The sequence below is a fragment of the Ctenopharyngodon idella genome, chromosome 3 (genome assembly GCF_019924925.1).
Source record: "Ctenopharyngodon idella isolate HZGC_01 chromosome 3, HZGC01, whole genome shotgun sequence".
NCBI lineage: Eukaryota > Metazoa > Chordata > Actinopteri > Cypriniformes > Xenocyprididae > Ctenopharyngodon > Ctenopharyngodon idella.
Genome location: NC_067222.1, coordinates 42569084 through 42590998, shown reverse-complemented (window position 1 = coordinate 42590998; position 21915 = coordinate 42569084). Strand labels below are relative to the sequence as shown.

Below are 21915 nucleotides of genomic sequence, written 5' to 3'. Positions count from 1 at the left end.
AGGTTATTAGTACTGGGAAAATGTAGAAAGCAAACAAACTGCTCAATTTCATGAAGCTATTAACAGTGAAGCAAACTTATTTATTAGTGCTATGGAACTACATTAGCAGAAAATCAACATTTATTATTATTGATTCAGAATTCTGTTCATTATTTGGCAGAGGCTCAAAGAAAGGACCTCAGTCAGGGCGAGATGCTGTCACTTTATTTTCAAAAAGCTCTTTAGGTATCGTTTTGACTACAGCAATGCAGCCTTATATTGTAACTTACAGCCTTTCAAAAGTTAAAGTGCCCCTATTATGCTTTTTCAAATATTAACTTTAATGCAGTGTGTATAGCTGTTTGCGAATGTGAAATGCCTGCGAAGTTTCATAGATCAAATAGTTTTTTCGATTGTGAATCCGCTATATTCATGGGACGCTCTTAAGAACTTTCCGCAATAATATAAACCAGCTGGAAAACTTCCGGTGAAACGTCGCTTGTTGGTGTGGCTGTACCTTCAATTTTCTGAGGTAGCTTTAACAGCATCAATACTTAGTTCATAAACAGAATATAGTCGGTTAAATAGCATTAATTTAGTTGTTCAAACGTAAAATGAGATGGAAAAGACGTCGTGAGAACAACAGCTGAGCATCAGTTTTCACACTTTCCCTTCCGTTGACCAACAACGAAAGAAATGGATCATTCGTTTCTACACAAGGTATGTTGGTCTTCGTTTAAAAGTTGTAAAACTCCACTAGAAAATGTGCCCATATCTTCCCAGTAGCTATATTTTGTTCTTTCTTTATTGCTAGTTCCTTTGCCCAGCTTGACAGCTTAGCGCTTTAATGAACATCAGACGCAGTCAAGTAAAGATAGTCTTTTTAACACTGAGCGATTAGCCTATACCAGACATGATTCATTTCAGTAAGTCATTCATCTTTCAACGTACCTTTTTTGATGTTCATTCATGTTTATTTCGCGCTGTATCTAGTAAAGAGGAAACTTTGCTTGATCCGCACTGCCGGTCCTCGTGAACAGCGATCTTTCGCGCCACTTTAAAGAGCGCCAAAACGGTATTTATTGTTTTAATTTTGTAGTAAATTGACATACTTCGAAAGCTAAGACTTTGTTTAATAAAAAATAACAAGGAACAAAGCTTATTGCAATATATTGGATGGGAGGCATGAGTTTGTTCTTTTATCAACTGAAAACCGCAAAAGATTGATTCTTGGTATTTAAGAATCGGTATCGGTTCATAAAATGAGAATGATTAAAATGTTGACCGAAGGCAGCGAGTGCAGAATGACATCTTGACAGCTGAAAGTTCACCGGAAATGCCCAAGCTGGCTTATCGAAAACCAGGAAGTAACATTCGCATATAGCGAATTGCCGAAAGAAGTCGTCAGCAATTCCAGTCTCACTTCCTTTTACATACCTATGTAGCAATATAACAATTTGCATAATGCCAACATATGGTCTTCATTGGCTGCCTGCAACGTCTAAATTTGACCCTCAAACACTGTAGTTGAAGCTGAGACCTGGAAGAGTTTGGTTTGTGCTGTCGACATGTCAGGAAGACGCTGTTTTCTGCACTGCCAAAGCAAATCCACTTTGCATACACTTTCAGAGGATGACGACTCTGCTCGAATTGATATGATAAAATCGACGCCATCGTTACTGATCGTATCACTTCGTATCAAGCTCTGAGGAAGATGAAAACCGAAATGTCTTTGTGTCAGGTGGCAATGTGCATTTTAAACTTTGTATTTCTACAAGTTTAATATACTCGAGTACAATGCTACATCACAAAGATGTATGAATAACAAAATAAGCTCACTAAGTATTGATGTATGAATTCATATAAGAACATTTTGTGGATTTCAGTCCATCTGTTAGTTTCAGTACACTTCTTAACATAAAGCAGATATACACATTTTAAATCCTTCTCTTTTTGGAAAATGAACCAAGCATACAATCAAATGAGATTGAGAATGTCTCTCCCTCTAAATTATGAATGCCATCTGCCTCAAACTAGCAACAGCAAGTAGTAAACCATGGTTTGAAAGGCTGTTGGCTATTTAAAAAGGGACGAACTTCAGCATGTCCTGCCCCAGCTTCCTGTTTCAACCGTAAAAACATCAACAAATAAAAATGTTTGTGGGGTTTTAACAGTCTTTCTCGAGGCAGATCATTGAGAGCAGGCAGTTCAAGTGTGACATGAGTAAAGGAATATATCACAGATTAAATGACCTGAACCTGTACTAGTAACGTAATTAGATAACCTCACTTTAAAGTGCAATCTGTATTTGCTGAAACTGATCATACATCACTGGATATCATTGCTGATCCTATATGCTTTTACAATCATCCATCAGCACATTTAATGTCACCGTTTCAGAAATGACAGATTGGAAACTTATAAAAGTCCCTAAATATACATTCTAAGCTGTCTTCTATTGCATATAAGCATGAATGTTTTCAGATTACTGAATACCATAAAACATACAAAATTCATGTTAGATATTTCATGTAGATCTTAATGGGATAGCTTACCCAAAAATTTAAACTCACTTTCATGTATTTACAAACTCGTATAACTTTCTTCTGTGGAACACAAAAGAGGAAATTTCGATGAATCTTAAAAAACACTTTTATCATTTTTGGATAACCTATCCCTTTAAATAATTAGACGTCTGTGTCAATGCTTAGTTAAAAATATCAATGCATCACTATCATCATCTATAAATGCAATGCATCACTGGATCTCGTTGTCATTCACACTGCTAGTATGACTCCTGTGTCAGTTGCGTTGCGCTCTTACTCTGCGGTGGATGCTATACTAGTCTATGGACTCGGGGTCGGCATCCATGCAGGTCTCCCAGGGGTTTCTGGGCATGTGTGGCATGGAGATGATGAGGAGGCTGAGGCCACTGAGGAAGAGGAGGGTGAAGGCGGCGCAGGCGCAGGCGAAGGACCACGAATAGTAGTACTCGATCCATATGGTCTCGTCGCTGTCGATCATGCGTTTGACCGACTGCCTCATGACCTCCACGGAGATGACGATACACAGGCCTGTAAGGGTGAGGAAGGTCACAGAGGTTAAATGGAGAATAAAAGTTTGAACTATAATATATTATATTCATATTATATATAATCAGATACCATCACTGTTCCATGATACTAGAAGTCATACAAACCATTAATACATTCAAAAAAGTATAAACTCAGTTTAACATTGTGCTTACCTGCAAAAGCAAAGAACATGCCAGCTGGTCTCAGTAGGTAGTCTCTGCCCTTCCCAAAAGCCCCCAGCAGGCAGAGACTGCCCAGGGTCATGAAGGCCAAACTGAAGATGGCGATAGCAGCAGCTGAGATGTTGTACTCTGACAGAAGAAAATAACAGTGAGTTTGAGTGTGGATCAAAGCAAGACCAAGCCTTCTTATGGGATCTAATGGAATCATTATTATTAAATTGTTCTTTTAGAACATATCTTCAATTATGCTTTCAGGTTTAACAGAGAATCCTGTCCCTTTCAAAATCCTAGATTCTGCAGACTTCTCACTAGATTTACCCTAACCCCTGTCCCATAATACGGCAGTTTCCATAGAACTAGGGTTAGGCAATTGCCTCACATATTGGCTCCTAAAAATCCTGTCAATATACAAAAGTCACCCTACTTTGTGCCTAAGAGTTTTGCAAACAAGCTTGTTGCTAATACTCGTAATGGTATTTTACATGTTAAGTGCCCTGTTCTTTTTTTCTCAGATGGCTCTTTAAATAGCATCAAATGAACTTTAATTTTCCTTATCTGCTGCCTTTGACGTTCCAGCTCAGGATAACCGCCAGTGAAGAGTCTGTTATTGATCTAAATCTAATGTTCAAATATGTAATATCAGTAAATTTGTGCTATGCTAATTTGCTAGCATGCTAACTGAAAAAGAAAGACTGTTTAATTTGTTAATACGAAAACCATTTGTAGCTTTGGGTGTGTTTGGTGATGTGTGATAGGTAATTTAAAACAATAATTTCATGGTTAAGACAATATCATTGGATTAGCCTACTAATAAGTCCCAGAAAAGAACTCAAAACAAGTTATTTTAGCGAGAAGCTAAATGCAGCAGTTTTAACATAAGCTAACTGTTAATCTGTGTTTTTGGTAGGTTTATCAGGTTTCTTTGTTATTAATATCAATGTTTTAAATGCAGCTGCTTCACCAAAAGAACTCACATTCACCGTACAACTCTGTTGAAACCTTGTTCTCACAACCAAATCATTGAAGGATGACTTCATCTACCCTGCTAATTCAGATTATCTGGCTAATCAGTCTGACCTCTAGACTAATGTTGCGTTTAATGTCATTAATTAGTAATACAGACAGATCAATAGTGTGAATGACTATTGACATTTTAGGATGTGGCTCAGGAAGTGCGTGGCGATGAAGCATTCGTGCTTTGCTTCACGTCCCGCTGCATTCAGCACTTTATCAAATTCGGATAAGGCTTTATTCCTCTTTAACTCAATGGCCGAGCTAGAGCGTGAAATAGCCAAAATGCGCTTTGCTCAAGTAGGCGGAAAATTTAATGCCAATGGCCATATTTGGTTGCCAGATTGCACTGCCTGTGATCGGTGGATTCTTAAGTTCTAGTCTAAAGAAGAACAAGACTATATAGAATTTATTTTGAAAAATAAGAAATATGCTAGGTAATTTTGCTTATGCAAAACTCATTGTGTTCCCAGTTCTCATTAAGTTATGAAAATGTTACTTCTGAATGTTCTTTGAACATTTAAAAATTTTTAAAACTTTTTTTCTTGTTATGTGAATGTTAAGGAAACATTCCATTTTAAAACATTATGTGAACGTTACTTTTGAATGTTCTCTGAACATTCTGAAACAAGTAGTAACATTTAAAATGTCCAACTAAATCGTTTCAGAAAAAAAGTTGCATAAATAATGATTTTGTGCTAACATTTTGAAAGTTAACTCATAACAAACATTCTATTAACGTTACTGGAAGAACGTTTGCTCATAAATTTGAGAGAACCTTGCCAGAACATTAGCTGGGGTGCATTGTATTGCTAAATTGTAGTTTTTAGCATGCTTCTATGAGGTTTCTAGGTTGTTTAGATTGTTGCTATGTGATTGCTTACTTTCCTAAAGGAAAAATAAACTTATCCTCTAATCTCTTTTATATTCTGCTCTCTAGATATGGCTTGGGTCACTCCTTCAATGTAAATTTATCCTTTATTGGGCAAAAATAAGAAGATGGCTTATAACTCTCCTCAACAAGCCGTAAGATTTGATTTTTATTTGGGTTCATTTAAATTCCTAATTCAATTCTTATCCAGTCATCTCTGCTTGGTTTTAAGTGAAACCTTTGCAATATCCTCACGTGATTTCAAAGGCAGAGAACCTTACCTTTCTGAGTCTTTACTTCAAAAACTTCAGCCTCTTCCCCTGATGTGAAGTGTTTGAAGTACGAGCAGTTCTTGACTGCAAAACAAGATGAAAACAGTTATTGTAGCTGAGGGTTGCAGGTGCTGGCGTAGCCTGTCGTTACGATGCAGCCAAACTACCAATGAGCCTGCTTGACATTTTCTCCAGAGACCATGGCTGGGTGCTCGAAAACAAGCCAGGCATTCGTGCGTGTCCATCAAATGGATCATGAATTCTGAATTATGTGCAGAGGGCATGTGATTGTGTTGCGCGAGCTTTCTTGCTGGTGTTCATTACGTTATCCTGTAATAAAATAAGAAGTGTGCACATAATGTATTTATGTATGTGTTTCTTTGGACAGGGAGGCAAATTAGCTGATGAAATGTAACAAGCTTTGTTTTCTTAACATTATTTCGCCCTCCCAATTTCCTAATATTCGCCCCCTTGGGGTTATTATTAGAAAAGAGCTTCTTGCCCATGTGTTCATCAGGTTACAAGTCCACAAAATCGTAAAACGAGTCCTTTGTCTTGTATGGTCAATGGGGAAAGTCACGGGTTCATACGTTAGGAACCTCTTCTTTAGATTAAACTCATAAAGCAACCTCAGCATCCCCTGTGCTGGGAGAAAGACATGAGATTGGGAACTGACAGAGGAGCTGTTTGTTACACTGGACCAAGAATCTCCACCACAAGTGGGGGTTGGGGGAGGCCTATGTATGTGTTACCTAGCAACAGGCTGGTCTTAGCTTTATTAGTAAAGGCAGACTGACAGAGGCGAGGCAATGGGATGCATCGTGCTGTGCTGCTTTAGACTGATTTACTCAGCTTATTTGACTATTCCCATCACAGGCCCTTACCGCAAGCTGTTGTGGATGAGTTCAACTCACGATGGGCCTCTGAGAGCCTTTGGCCATAATGTTTGCTGCCATGTGTGGGCTAATACACGTGTTGGGTCGTGGTCAGTTGTCTGGGCAAAAATAACCCTGCGTTATCATTTCAATACCCTCATCCCACAATGTGAGACTTGATTTAATTGCGTTTCAAGCCCTTTCCAGCAGTAGAGAGTTTGAGTGTTTTGTGGAGATTTATTGACATGCCTCTATGTTTTCCAAGCCACTGGATGTCTTTTCATGTCCTCTTCACCTGTCTTGCTTCAGTAGGCCTGTCAGCGTCCTTCATCCATTTGACAGAGACATACAAGGACAGAGCGAACATGAATCATTCTCAGATAAAAGGGCCACTCTTGACAAATCTGTCATATTTTTTCCCCTGGCACATATCGAATGTGAGACCTGTGCCATGCGCCTTGCTCTGCATGTAGGCAGATCTGTTTTTCAGCATGATTGTACCTAAAGCTCACAAAGAGCAGAATGAGTCTTTTCAGTTCAGCGGCACCGCCGAGTAAAATGAGGAGCCGAAAATAGCGATTTGGGGCGTATCATTGACCTCGCAGGTTTGTTAATGGAAGCACTTATTTCAGGGAGGAGGTCGATTGCTGGGTTGCAGTGGCTGTCATTTTAGTTTTTTACATCTTGATTAAAGCTCACTCCATTTCGTGGCTCATGCAAACAGACCATTGGGCTTGACAAGTCGCCTTTAGTCTGAGGTTTTCAAGCGCCGTTAGGTGGCTGTGCTGTTTTTAGCCCAGTAAATATGGAGCAGTAGCTCAAGAAAACAGAGATGTCCTCTTTTGTCCACTTGCAGAGTGACCGTTAGATTCTGGGTCAATGTGAGAAGAGGAGGACACATTTAAAGCAGCTAACCCGCTAAGAGTGCTCATATCTGGGTCGCACAAGGGAAGTGGCTTCCTCTGGGGCCTCCGTGCCTTTGCAGAAGTTTGGCTGACCAACTGAGATAAAGCCCTTGCTACACAAAGGTACTAAACGAATAGTTAATCCAAAAATAAAAATGGTGTCAAAATGTTGTTCAAAATAAATTACTTTCTTTCTTCAGTGGAGAACAAAAGAAGATTCACAGTGGATCTTCACACAGCTCTTTATTCTTACAACTAGGGACCATCAAGCTTCACAAAAAACACCATTAAAGTTTCATACTGGTAGTTCATATGACTCGTGTGCTGTATTCCAAGTCTTTTGAAACTAAACAATAATTTTGCGTGAGGACGAAACTGAAGTTTAAGTTGTTATTCACTGAAAATCTTATGATGCTTTTGGTAACAAGACATGAGAGAATGCCTTCTGGTGTCCTGCCATGACACATCTTGATGCGGCCAGCGTTCTTCAAAATATCTTCTTTGAGTTCCACAGAAGAAAGAAAGTCAACAGGGGTAGGTGAGAAAACAATGGCAAAATTTTCATTTTTGGGTGAACTATCCGTTCTTTAGCAATTAGATCCTACAATACTGTATCAGAATCCACTGGGTGGTTCCATTTTCAAGTTGTTTCAAGCCACTTAAATGGCTATTTTAACATAATTAAATCCACTGGAAAGATCGAGAGACATTTTAACAGACCTGAGTGTTGAATGAGTGTGAAATGCTAGATTCCCTTGAAGAACTTGATGAGTCTCGCCAACACTCATAGCTCTTCTTTTTCCTCTGTGAGAAGCGGGTCTGGGAGTGAAGCCAAGAATCATTGAGCTTGCAGGAATATAACTGCTTAAATGCTATGTTTTTGGCTCATGGCTTCTTTTGTGCAGTTCAAGAGGCCATCCAAATCTAACCACTCCCCAGGCAATGGTGTTTGCAGTACTAGCGTGAACTGGGCCACACCTTGCCTCACGGGACGTCGCTTTGAACGGTTGTGCTTTGTAAGGTGTCTGCAGAGCTTCGGGGTTAGGTGCTTTCTAACCCTTTCCAGCACAAATTCTCCCACTGGGCCAGGAATATCAGTTGGTGTCTGCCAAGACTGCAAGCCACCACCTGATTGAACTGCTTATCTCCTAATGGTCTAAAGTGAGAGCTGCGGGGTTTGATTAGAGCAAAGTCATGCTGCACATTGGTAAACAGTCTTCGCACTGTGCAGTCCCTGCTGAAAAATCCAGCATTGCTGGTCACCAGCATAAGGTATGTTTTGGATGCTGGGACCAGCAAGGGATGGTGGTTGCTGGTTTGCTGGTCACCAGCATGGGAAGTGGGATTGCTGGTGGACTAGCTACTCCAGTTCAGCTTTGCTTGAGAACAGCATGTCTATGCTGGTCCCCCAGCTAGACCAACACTATAACATTGAATTCATGCTGGTTTATGCTGGATTTTTGAGCATACAGGAAGTGTTTGACGAACCACAGATTTTGTTAATTCTGACTGATGTTGTCTTTGATCAACCGCGGCTCGTCTGTATGTAAATATTCATCCAAGACATAGACCTCTTGTTTTTACATTGTAAATGTGTTCAGCATTCTATAACAAATATTTTTGTTTTTATTTTAACATATGGCTTCGGCAGGCATGTATTATGATACTAAGTGGGGCAGCGGGTGCCTGAGCCCTTCCCAACTTGTCGGATATAGCAACAGTAACCGAAGGGGGCGGGTCTTTGCGAACGGTCAATTCCTCCACAACTTGTAACATTCTAAAAGAACATTCGGAGGCAATAAATACTAGGTCTGGGACAATAAATTGATGCATCACGATTTGTGGATTGATTCTGAGATTTTCCAAATGCATCGCGATTCTGAGCTTAGTTTTTAACAGCAGATGACACTCTAGGCTAGTTTTTAACCACACACTCAAATGCTCATGAAGAAGAGCGCTCGTGCGTTCGGCTGAGTCTGAGAATGTACTGGCACCTCAGAATGCTTTTATGACACAAAATTAATGTAAACAGCTCACTGCAAACACCCTTGTAATTCGCTTCAACCTTTTCGAACTTTATGAATAATTATTTTATAGAAGGTTCAAGTGGTGTGTGTAAGGAAGTGGAAGCAAGCAGAGTACGGCTCAGTAAAGCATGCAGTGTTAAAAACTAAGCTCAGGATCGATTCGAGAGAGAATTGCGATGCATTCGGAAAATCTCAGAATTGATCCAGAATCATTTCTCGATTCGCGATGCACTGATTTATTGTCCCAGCCCTAATAAATACTACATTAAGATAGCATTCTATGCATGTGTCGTGTATACTTAAAACCTGTCAATCAACATTAGCACGCCACCCTCAGGCTGAATAATGCAACCTTTGCCAAAAGTGTTCTGCATGTGTTCAGCGATTACAATATAAAACTTATAAAAAATTTATCATAAACTAGCGCTAAGACCCTGAATCTGCCCTACCTAAATTTATGGTAAGGAGCCACTACTGACTTTGACTAATAATAATGAGCTCTGAAATGATAGTTTAGATCTATGAAGGAATAATGGCTAGTCCTATATACATTATTGATAGACTTCCATAGGCAGATTTAAATAAAAAACAGATATATGACTTTTGGGATAAAGTCTAGCAGCTTTTTCCAGTCAAGAATCGCCCATCACTGTTTTTACATTTTACACTTTTAGGAGTGGCTAAATTTGAAATATCCCTGAGAGTAAAGCGCAATACATAGCTGTACTTAAGGATATCTTATTTAATTGCTACTAGGTCTCGACCTTTCAAAGATCACAGCTCAAAGCAACTAGCTAAGGGAGCAAACCTTTGACTCCTCGTCCTCAGGAGTTCTCACTGCAGCACCTAGGAGTAATTCTGGAAAAGTTTGATTCCCGGAAATTGCATATAGCCTTACAAACAGATTGAAGCTTTCTGCTCTTGCCATTTTGTGTGAAATACACATCAGATGAATAGTCATCAGATCCATAAATGGTCCAATGACTTTTGAGGCTGATGCTTCATGCTGGATGATGAGATATAGTGCTCTGTAATAGCCAGTTGTCAACAAGTCTAATTAGGGTTTAAGCCAATTGGAACTGCAGGCTGCTGTCCTTCTGCCATCAACATCCATAGTTATTGTAAAATCTTGGGGCTTTGCTTAAGGATGAGATTCTCCCCAGACATTCACAAGAGCACATGGTGGGAGTGATCTCTCTGTTTATCCCCACAGGTCCTCCTGAAGTGTGACAAATAGAGGATGCTGGTTTTACTGCCCCCTGCATCAAATAGGTGACAGCCTGGATCCAATTACCTATTCATTCCACTTGTTTCTGTTGTTTCAGCCCTCTCTTCCAACCATCCACTTAATACTAGGATCATCCATCCACAATACTATCATTTTTTGTGACATCATTTGATCTATATCCTGCCATCTATATTTCTCAAGACCTGAATGTTGACATAAGTGTGTTTGCAAAATGCAGTTGACGGTTAATTGTCAGAAAGAGAAGGTTTCAAGGCAGTTATTCAATGTTATGTCAATGAATGCACACAGTCTTCATCAGTTTTTACTGTCATATGACTGGATTGCATTTACTTTTTCACACTCTTTTCTTCTTCTCCTCAATCTATTTGATTTCATGAGCTTGGGCGCAGGAATGTAATGAGGCTGATCCGTCCCTAGAGTAGCGTAAAGAACATTTGAGTTATTTCCCATCTCCCACAGGTAGATACAGCTCATCTGCCTTTCATTAATCTGAAACCACATATCTGCTTATAAATCATTTTAACCTATCTATTATAGCCTTAAACAACCCAATGACATCATAAACAGAAAATCAGCACCTGTTCAAATTCATTAGCAGCCTGGTCACTGACCTCACTCAGCAATTCAAAATAGCGCAATTAAAATATACCATTAATTTGAAGAACAGACTCCTACCCATATTGTGGGTTAATGTTTAACTGCAGAGCTCTTAGAGAGAGAAAAAAAAAACTTTTCACCTTGAACTTTCTTGCACTGTGTGTAAGATGATAGTAGGCTTGGCTTCTTCTGCTCCTCAATTTCCATTTAAAAACTTAAGATGAATGAGCTCTTCCAAAAACTTTATGTGGAAGACAGATCCATGCCTTCGGCTACATCGATTGGACGTGTGCTAATGGTGTTCATGAGAAATAATTTACAGTAGATGCGAACTTCCTTACCTCCTGGCAGGCTGATAGGGCCACAGCCTTTGCCCTGAGGGTCTTCCTCCACAATGAAGATACTCTTTTTACACAGTCTCCAGAGTCCAAAGTGGGCCGCTTCGCAGGTGGTGTTGAGCTGCTCCACCCTAGGACTCAGAACCGCCCAGTGGTCCGTCACCACCGCCGCCAACATGGACGAGATGCCCACCAGGATAACCAAGAAGGTTATCTTCACCTTGGTCTTCTTGTCCTCCAGCATGGTGACCGTTGAAGATAAGTGAGCTTTGAGTTTGTATCGTAATTTGAACGTGCCTTTGTCCTTGAATTGATTCTTAAGTTTAGTTTACTTTTCAGGCGCTAAGAAAAACGCAAAAGTCACACAGCAACACGCTATCTCTTCACTCCAGCTTCGCTGTCTACAAATCTCTGCTTCTGCTTGGAAAAAGAGGCCAGATAATAGTGCCCTAGTTTTCTCTCTCTATCTCTCTCTCCCTTCCTGTAGGACAATCATTTAGTATGGTGGGCTGTGTCTTTAGACCTGCCTTCATGATGTAGGCTGAGAAAAAGTTTATTAACTAATATTGTAAAACCCGCAGCTCCTATGCAGAAATTAGCACTTAATAAAACAGTTTTGATAAGACAGGACATGTCTGAGTTTGTATATTGGCTAACTTCTTAGAGTAGACCATGTCTACACAGGACATGTGATCACTTACATAATAATCAATGGAACTGTCTACATCGGAAGCACCAGATGATGGATGCCATATGTCTATTTTTGAGTTTCCATCTGTCTGAAATTGTTTAATAATATCATACATGTGATTTTGTGATGGACTGGCCATCCTTCCAGGGTATTTCCCTGCCTCAGCCCAAGACGCTGGAATAGGCTTCAGCAACCTAGTTGACGCTGTTTGGAAAATTTATGGGATGGAAGGATAAATGGAATTATGTGATTTTGCTTTGAATTGTATTCAGTATGTATTTAACCCTCTGGTGCTCTTCATGTGTCGGTCAAAAACTACCTTTTTTTTTTTTTTTTTGATGATGAAATGAAATTATTTTACTATATTTTAGTTTGATTTATTCAGTTTTTGAGTATAGACCTGAAAATTAAATTTCATAAATCTTGAATGCTTTGGAGCACAGACTTAGGTTTGATCTCTTTTTAAAGAAAACCAGTTGTTGGCAGATTATTGATGAAGTGAAAAAGTGAACTTAAAAAGTTATTTAAAGTTTGTTATGAAAAATTTACAAAAATACTGTTTTCAATTTTTATATGAAATATATATTTTCCAAAATATGTTTTACTCTAAAACTGTGAGAAAATCAAAGCCATGAATCTAAACAAGTTGTGTTCCGAATATGAGCTTGATTTCTCAAAAAATGAGCTTTCAGTAAGATTTTGTTTGGGCGCAGTACCAAACGTTTCCACTAGATGAAATTCGTTTCGCATTAATTTCCAAAGGCGTCACAAGTGTCACTTTTTTCCATTTAACCTTTTCAAATCATGTTTTGTGTGTGTGTGTGTGTGTGTGTGTGCGTGCGTGCGTGTGTATGTGTTCAACATAGCAAAGTGCCAAAAAAACAAACAAACAAAAAAATTCCGGTCAAAAAGTTTACAGTAGATGCGAATTAATTTAACCATTACATTGAAGTCTTGAATTAATGGATACTTGTGATGTATCCATTGATTCATTTTTGTTTATAAATTTATACAGTCTTAGCAATACAACTAACATTATGTGATTTTTATTTTCCTAACTAACCCTGACTATTCTAAAACAACCCATGCAAAGGCAATTTGTATACCTATGGATTTCAGTTGAAAATAAAATAGGATTTTTTGTCATTTTACTGTTGCTGAAGCTCACAGCTGACTGATCTATTATAGTAATAAACGTTCTGAGATGACGAAGACAGACTGAAATTGTTATGGTGCAATGCACTGGACAAGACATTTAACATTTTATTGATTGTCTTGATTTTCATCTTGCATGATTGTATGCTGATGGCTTATGGTGTTCCTTTGTCTTTTGCCTTGCTTTTCCAAAGCAGTGTAATTATTTCCTCTGCTACTGTTGCTTGATTGCTGGATCCAAGAGGCTCATGGGAAATTTCCTTTTATTAGTAGATGATCTACTTTCCCCCGTCAGTGATTGTGAGAGGCTGTAACTATACCTGGATGTCAAAATGGATTTCAGTTTTAGGAGGAGACTCCAGTCTTTTACTGTTAGCTTTTATTTTGAAAATCTGCATTTGAATTTTACTATTATGTAGGTTTCTTATGTAATATAAAGAGTTATTAGGGTCACTTGCAATGCCAAGCATCACTAGCTATGTTTCCATCCACTAATTTTTATGCGCATTTTGGGATATCATGTAAAAAAAAAAAAAAAAAAGCTGGATGGAAATGCCAAGATGTGCATAAGTTCTAAAAATGCACATTAAAAATCAGAAAAATGATGAGCTACAAAAAAAAAAAAAAAAAAACTCAGGTGACTTTGCCTCAACAGTGGATGTGATTGGATAATTGGACTAACCAGAGACCAATCGCATCTGTAACGAGGCGGCAGACTCGGTGGGATCCATGAGCAGCTTTATTAAACAATCGTAGTCGTACAGGCAGGGGTCAAATACCAGCAAGAGCAATATCAAAGACCAAACGTAATCAGAAACAGGGACAGGCAAAAGGTCAGGGCAGGCGGCAGACAAGGCAGAGTAATCCAGGAAACAGTCAGATAAATCACAAGGCAGGCAGCAGGCAAAACACGGAGGTATAAGGCAGTCCAAGGTCATACACAGAATCACAATAAACAGGGAAAACCGCTCAGTAATGTTAGCCAAGGCAAAACAAGACTTTGCACAGGATGAGTGTGTGCGCCGGCTTAAATAGTCCGGGTGATTGGGATCAGGTGCGTGGGTAATCAGCCCAGGTACGGGGTTATGGGAAATATAGTCCAGGACAGGTTAGTACTCAGGTGAGAGAGCCCTCTGGTGGCGATCGGAGGGAGCCACAGAGGCCAAGTTCGTGACAGCATCGCACAGCATGTCAAATGTTTGTTTGGTCATTCTGAAATGCCTGAGCCAAAGTCTGTCATCAAAATTATTTGGTTCGATTCCCTCCCAGAAGCGTTTCACATGATTGCGTTCACAAACACGAGCATCTGAACGCAAGAAATAATCACAGCGTTTATTGAGTTTTGTCTGCGCACTCTGAGACGCAAATCATTTCTGATGTTTGAATAAAGAGTCACAGTTTCTTCTCAGATTGCAGCAACTTCCATTTTTATTATAGATATTTTGTGCCCATTTCCCAGGAAGTGACGATTTTGTTCTCTTGAACACATGGGATGGAAACTGGGCTTTATTCACAAATGTTTTACGCGATATTCCAATTTAGCGCATTAGTTAAATTCATAACTTTGGATGGAAACATAGCTACTGTTACTATTGCTCATACTTAATGTTAGTGATGAACATACCACCTATGTTTTAAAGCAACTTGTCCCAAAAATCTCATAGATTTACAGTAAAGCCATATCTTGAGATAAGAATATGATAAAGACTTTTTTGACTTAGGCACCAACTTAGCAATCGCATATTAACACTCTGGCAATCGTCCTCATTTTTGCAGTTTTAGTTAAGTAAACTCATATTTTATTAAAAAAAGGATTTTGTTTACGTCTTACTACTGTATGTTAGATGAGTTGAATAAGAGTTATTATTTTGATGAAACATATATTCAGTTTTCTGGGTATCGTCGCTGTAATGTCTAGTTTTGGGTTTTGTTCATGTTCTACTTTTCATGTTCATGTTTTCTTGTCTTTTATTTTGTAGTTTGATTTATGTTGCTTGGTTGTGTCATGCTTCCCTTGCTCCTCATGTTCTCCCTTAGTCAATGTGTCATGTTCTCATTGGTTGCCATAGTCATGTGTTCACTAAGTTCATGTATTTAAGCCATTGTCTTGCCCATGTTACTTTGTCGTGTATTGTTTTTGTAACCCTGCTGTCGGTGTGTCTTATGGTCAAGTCTGTTCAAGGTCAAGTCTGCTCATGTTCGTGTCAACTGGTCGCTTGGTTTGTTTGTTCACTCTGATACAATAAACTGCACTTGGGTTCATCATCTCGCCTTCAGTCTGGACTAATCGTTACAGTCGCATATATTCAGCAGTTTAAAATGTTAAAGATGCATGTTAAAGATGACCAGGTTCTTTTCACCCAGGGTCATTAGTGGTGTTGCTACTGTATAATATATTTCAAGTGTGGTTTGATATTAGAATATTCAACAGAAAGTCAATTCTTCTGTCTATGATGATGGTACTTTATACTACAGTACTGAAAGATTGGTCACTTTAGCTTAGGGTCCAGTTCTCACTATTAACTAACTATTAACTATGACTTTTGCTTCAATAAACTTCTAATTACTGCTTATTAATAGTTAGTAAGCAGGTATTGGGTAGGATTAAGGGATGTAGAATAAGGTCATGCAGAATAAGGCATTAATATGTGCTTTATAAGTACTAATAAACAGCCAATATCCTAGTAATATGCATGCTAATAAGCAATTAGTTAATAGTGAGAATTGGACCCTAAACTAAAGTGTTACCGAAAGATTAACTGTAAAGAATTGTGGTAATACCAATAGTATCTAAAACCCTAGTAGGAATGTTTCAGTTAGTTGCAGATCATTATTCCCACAGACATCAGACATACTACGTATAAAGTTCCCTATGATAATTGTTAGTGTGTTCACACAGCTGCCCATTTGTTGAATCATTTTCTTTGCCACTCACTGTAGAAGAATGTAAGAGAATGTAAACAGCTGTAGTGTCCCTCGCACTTGAGTTGCCCTTACATGTTAATAATGTAGCGTAACATAAACCGACATCTAAGTCTGAGCTTTTTATAAAACACTGTGGCCCACTTATCAAGATTCTGGCCCATTTTCTTCGGTGTCTTTTGCCGCCCAAAAGATGTGTCAAAAAATGGCACACGGCAAAAACGGATTGCTCAAAGTGGAAAAAGAGCAGTTATCCAGAGGTGAGGCGTTACTGTTCAGAAACTACACCCTGAGCCTGATGCAACTTGTGTAAATAATGGTGGACACATTCACTGAGATGGAGAGCCCTCTTGAATGTGTTTTTCATCCACAGGCTCTGCATGGTAGCTAGGATACGACAGGGATTTAGATGCTGGCAGAGGTTGTTTCCAAACACACAGGCGGCTCCTGCATCAGTCTTTCAGGAATTTTTAAAAGAGAAGAACCACTTATTTTATAACAACAGTGAGCATTTACATCTACAACAGGCAGCTATTTTTATCCCTGCTTTTATTCAGTGTTATTGTTCTGATGAACGATGAAATTCAGTCCTGTTATTGTTATTTTTCATGTAAAGGTCATGATTGCATGAATATGGAGCCACACAAGAAAATCATAATTATGACATAAAAAGTCGAAATTATGACATACTAGATGAAGAGGAGATATTATCACTTTAAATGTCAATTATGAGATAAGAAGTCAAAATTATGACATACCAAATCCAAATTATGGCTTAAAAGAAAAAAAAAATTATTACTCAAGTCAAAATTGACAGTCTAAATTATGATATACTAAATCCAAATTATGAGTTAAAAGTCATAATTATGAGACAAAAAGTTGAAGTTATGACATCAATTTTGACATTATCTCATAATTATGACTTTTAACTCATAATTCCGATTTAGTATAATTTAGCATAATTTTAACTTTTTATCTCATAATTATTACTTTTTATGTAAATGTTGATTTATCTCATAATTATAACTCAGAATTTAAAATTTTTATTTCATAACTGACTTTTTTGTCATAATTTTGACTTTTTGTCTTATAATTGACTTGTCATAATTTTGTCATTTTAATCTTAATTAATATTTTAAGTCATAATTTGGACTTTTTAAGTTATTTCAATTAAGTACGTCATAATTTTGACTTTAAAATCATACTTTTGACTTTTTACTCTCATAATTTTGAATATTTAAACTCATAATTTTGACTTTTATGTCATAATTATGAAAATTGACACAAATTATGAGTTAAAAGTCATGAGCTAAGTCAAAACTGATGTCATAATTTTGACTTTTCATCTTATAATTGATTTAGTATATCATAATTTAAACTTTTTATCTCATAATTATGACTTTCTGTCATAATTTCGACTTTTTGTCATAATTCCAACTTTTTAAATCATAATTTCAATGTAATATGTCATAATTTTTTACTTTTTACCTCATAATTCTGACATTCTGGCATAATTTCCACATTTTAAGTCATGATTTTGATTTAGTATGTCATAATTTCAACTTTTTATCTCATAATTTCAATTTAATATGTCATAATTTTTTACTTTTTATCTCATAATTATGACATTCTTGCGAAATTTCCACATTTTAAGTCATAACTTAACATAACATTCAACTTTTTATCTCATGACATTCTGGCATTCATAATTCTGACATTTTAAGCCATTTCGATTTAGTATATTTTGTATATTTCGACTGTTAATTTTGACTTTTTATCTCATAATTGTGATTTAGTATTTCATAATTTCAACTTTTTATGTCATGATTATGACTTACCAGAACATGATTTTATTTTCTTCTGTGGCAGAAAAGGGCTTCCATAGTATGACTTTATGCTGGTTTTGAATAGATATTTTACAGCAATTCTCAAAATAACTCCATTATCAAACATCAATTCAGATCACTTATAAATAGACTCCTATTTTCTCTGGAGTTATGATTGTATTGATGCTGTTTTTACCTTTTTCATTCACCTCCACTTATGATGTCTAAAATATACCGAGGACCACCACATTTATGTCAGTTGTTTCCCAGTCTAAAGTGTTAAAGAGTGAAAATGGGTTATGTACTCATCCTAATTAGAAAGTCATTTCTGCCCTACCTGTGAGCGACAAATGGAATGGGCTGTGTTAAAAATGGGTTGCTAAATTCTGAGCAGATGTTAAACTAATTATGTGTTTTTGCCTAGCTTTATATCTGCAGGTGACATTTAAAAATAGAGAAACAGGTGTACTGAATTGAGTGGTGTTGTGATTCGCATCTTCTGAACAATTCTTTTTGATGGTTTGGTCAAACCATTTTACTTAACTCAGGGTACGTTTAAATGACAACGATATGCTTAAAACTGAGAAGTTTTTCCTTTCAATTTTCTACGTACAGACGACACCATTGTCAAAGCGATCCACATTCATACGAATCCATGAAAACGACTAAAAACGCTGTATTCTGCTGGCAGGCCACTAGATGGCGATGAAACGCCAGAGACTGAACATGTAATACGCATTTGCATAACGTCGTTTTCACAGATTTTTGTTGTTTACACAGAGACCATTTTCAAAAACTTGCACTTTGAAACATGTTTTCAAAAGTTTGCGTTTTCAGGCCACCAAAACACCGTTGTCGTGTAAATGAACGGCCAAAACGCATAAAAAGTTTTCCATTTTTAGTTGAAAATTGTGTCATTTAAACGGCCCCTCAGAGACATTTGTTTGGTAAAACTGAGATTTGAAACCAAAATTAAGTCAAAATGAACCCTATTAACTGTCTTAACATTCCTGGTCTTCCTAGTGAAAGTCTAATAAGTGCATATTATTCTAAAGCAAAAATAGTGTCTTGATAATCATAAGGTAGCCTAAAACTTGCTTTTCCTCTGAAACAGCTTATTTTCTGTTGACACCACTTTGTTTTACTATTGCATTAATTCTGGATGGATACAATCCAAGTAATTTTAAATCTGCTCACTGGCACTCTAAGAAAAATGCAGTTGCACAGCAAATTTTGAATGTATGTCAAAGGAGAAAGATGTTTTTTAGTTTTCACATCTACCAGCAGGTGCTAATAGGGCCATGCTAACTGGCAAAATCTTAATCTCTCTGTTAAATCAACACTTTTTTGTGTGAATACAGGATCAACGCTCTTTTGTGGTACAGTTTTATCACACAGACCCTGATTTTTGAGGGTCACAGGCAACTGCTTAACTGCAGATGAGAAACATCTCACCCAGTCTGTCACAATCAACGTCAACGCAGCAGCATCTTCACCTCTGCTTGACACCGTCGCACAGCACAGCTGGGAAACTGATCTGCAATCGTTAATTCAGCGAACACTTTACTGAGCATGTCACAAGTACATGACAGTCACAATGCGAAATCAATCTCATCTTGTCGCGAGTGTTTCATTAGCCGCCTTTGAATTCAAATAAATGGTTATCATTTTTATTCTTTTAAATGCGTTAGCTTCCTAATGGAAAGACAATGGTGATTGGTTTCAGATTATATGCAGCAATGCTGAAGGAGGAGCTGAAATAGACTGTATGCATTTCCTAATGACAGGCAATATTATTCAAGCTAAATTAGATTACCCAAGCCCTCAGGGCTGTCTCCATAAAGGTCACTGAAAATAGAACTGTCGCATACCAAATCGGTTTGTACCATTCTCCATCAGCTTTAATCTGTGCCACAGACAGGATGGGCAATAATGCAGCAGAACATGGCTGATCAGGGCCGTTCAGATGGACTAATTTCTTAATACTGAGTAAACGACCAGTTAATGAAGACCATTAGAGAGGATGGAGCCAAACACTCATTGGCAAGGTCATGGATGGGGTTGCTAAAGAAACAGGGCCTAAAACTAACTTTTTGCCACATCTGCCGATGGCCGGTGACTTAAAATTTGCTTCCCATTAATATTTTTTACCAGCCATGAAACATACACTGCTCAAAAATCTGGTCAGTTAAGTAGCAGAGGGGGTTGTTAATCAGTTTCAGCTGCTTTGGTGTTAATGAAATTAACAACAGGTGCACTAGATGGGCAACAATGAGAACAGGAATAGTTTTACAGGTGGAAGCCACTGACATTTTTTCCCTACTCATCTTTTCTGACTGTTTTTCATTAGTTTTGCATTTGGCTAGGGTCAGTGTCACTACTGGTAGCATGAGGCGATACCTGGACCCTACAGAGGTTGCACAGGCAGTCCAACTCCTCCAGGATGGCACATCAATGCGTGCCATTGCCAGAAGGTTTTCTGTGTCTCCCAGCACAGTCTCAAGAGCATGGAGGAGATTCCAGGAGACAGGCAGTTCCTCTAGGAGAGCTGGACAGGGCCGTAGAAGGTCCTTAACCCATCAGCAGGACCGGTATCTGCTCCTTTGTGCAAGGAGGAACAGGATGAGCACTGCCAGAGCCCTACAAAATGAACTGGTGTGAATGTCTCTGACCAAACAATCAGAAACAGACTTCATAAGGGTGGCCTGAGGGCCTGACGTCCTCTAGTGGGCTCTGTGCTCACTGCCCGGCACAGTAGAGCTTGATTGGCATTTGCCATTGAACACCAGAATTGGCAGGTCCGCCACTGGCGCCCTGTGCTTTTCACAGATTAGAGCAGGTTCACCCTGAGCACATGTGACAGACGTGAAAGGGTCTGGAGAAGCCGTGGAGAACGTTATGCTGCCTATAACATCATTCAGCATGACTGGTTTGGTGGTGGGTCAGTAAAGGTCTGGGGAGGCATATCCATGGAGGGACGCACAGACCTCTGCAGGCTAGACAATGGCACCCTGACTGCCATTAGGTATTGGGATGAAATCCTTGAACCCATTGTCAGACCCTGCGCTGGTGCAGTGGGTCCTGGATTCCTCCTGGTGCACGACAATGCCCGGCCTCATGTGGCGAAAGTATGCAGGTAGTTCCTGGAGGATGAAGGAATTGATACCATTGAATCGTCAACTGTCCCGAGCGTTGTTCATGATTGTTCGCGTTCATGTTCTTACAATATTGCATTGTTAGAATTCATAAAAATGTTACCAGCCAACTGCTGATTGACACTGTTTCATATACTCGCCAACACTGATTTTTACTCGCAGTTGGTACTTGCGAGTGTGAATTTTAGGCCCTGATCCTAAACATTAACAATTGTAATAGTAGTACTTGTCTAAGCAAAACACCACTAATTATCAATGTTGTGTGACTACTTGATGTTAAATAAAACTCTGAAACAACTTATTTTCTTTTCCACCATCAAGCCAAACAGTACAGAACGGTTCAAGTTATATTTCCACTTGAGTTCGGTTCAGCACAGCATGATCACAAACCGTACTCAGTTTGGAATTCTCAGCACAGAACACTTACCATCTGGGCCAGATTGGCACGGAATGGAACGGTTAAGCAACAAAAACGTTTTGGCCCAACGGTGGAAAAGCGGTTCACTATTGCATCAATTCTAGATGGACCTAATCAAGTCCCACCCTACATTTCTTATCACTGAACATACTGTTTCACTCTAAAATATATCAATTATGGATGTAAACAGCAATTCACATTGATAGTCTAACCAGAAACACAAGCACACCTCTCTTTAACATGCCACATGATACTGTATTATTTGTTTTATAGCATAAATGGTGCAGGAAGGGAATATTTACACATTAAAGTTTAATACTTATGGTTAGTGGGTTGTTTAAATCCTTAATCCTAAATATAAGCAATTG

General features: G+C 38.4%; 1 protein-coding gene across 1 annotated transcript; it reads right to left on the bottom strand.

Annotated features, from left to right (window-relative positions):
* Positions 1-182: 182 nt before the first annotated feature.
* cacng1b (calcium channel, voltage-dependent, gamma subunit 1b) lies at positions 183-11863 on the bottom strand. The gene is made up of 4 exons (XM_051888032.1): positions 11384-11863; positions 5399-5473; positions 3227-3364; positions 183-3053 (listed from the first exon to the last, which is right to left on the bottom strand). Exons 1-4 carry the CDS (start codon positions 11622-11624, stop codon positions 2821-2823), a joined length of 687 nt encoding a protein of 228 aa, XP_051743992.1. The 5' UTR covers positions 11625-11863; the 3' UTR covers positions 183-2820.
* Between the last annotated feature and the right edge of the window lie 10052 nt (positions 11864-21915).

Excerpts from the sequence above, each read along its gene's own strand:
- cacng1b (XM_051888032.1), bottom strand. The coding sequence starts at position 11,624 with ATGCTGGAGGACAAGAAGACCAAGGTGAAGATAACCTTCTTGGTTATC. Across the intron at positions 5,474-11,383 it reads CCCTATCAGCCTGCCAGGAG|TCAAGAACTGCTCGTACTTC; the intron begins GTAAGGAAGTTC and ends CTTGTTTTGCAG. Across the intron at positions 3,054-3,226 it reads CATGTTCTTTGCTTTTGCAG|GCCTGTGTATCGTCATCTCC; the intron begins GTAAGCACAATG and ends TCACCCTTACAG.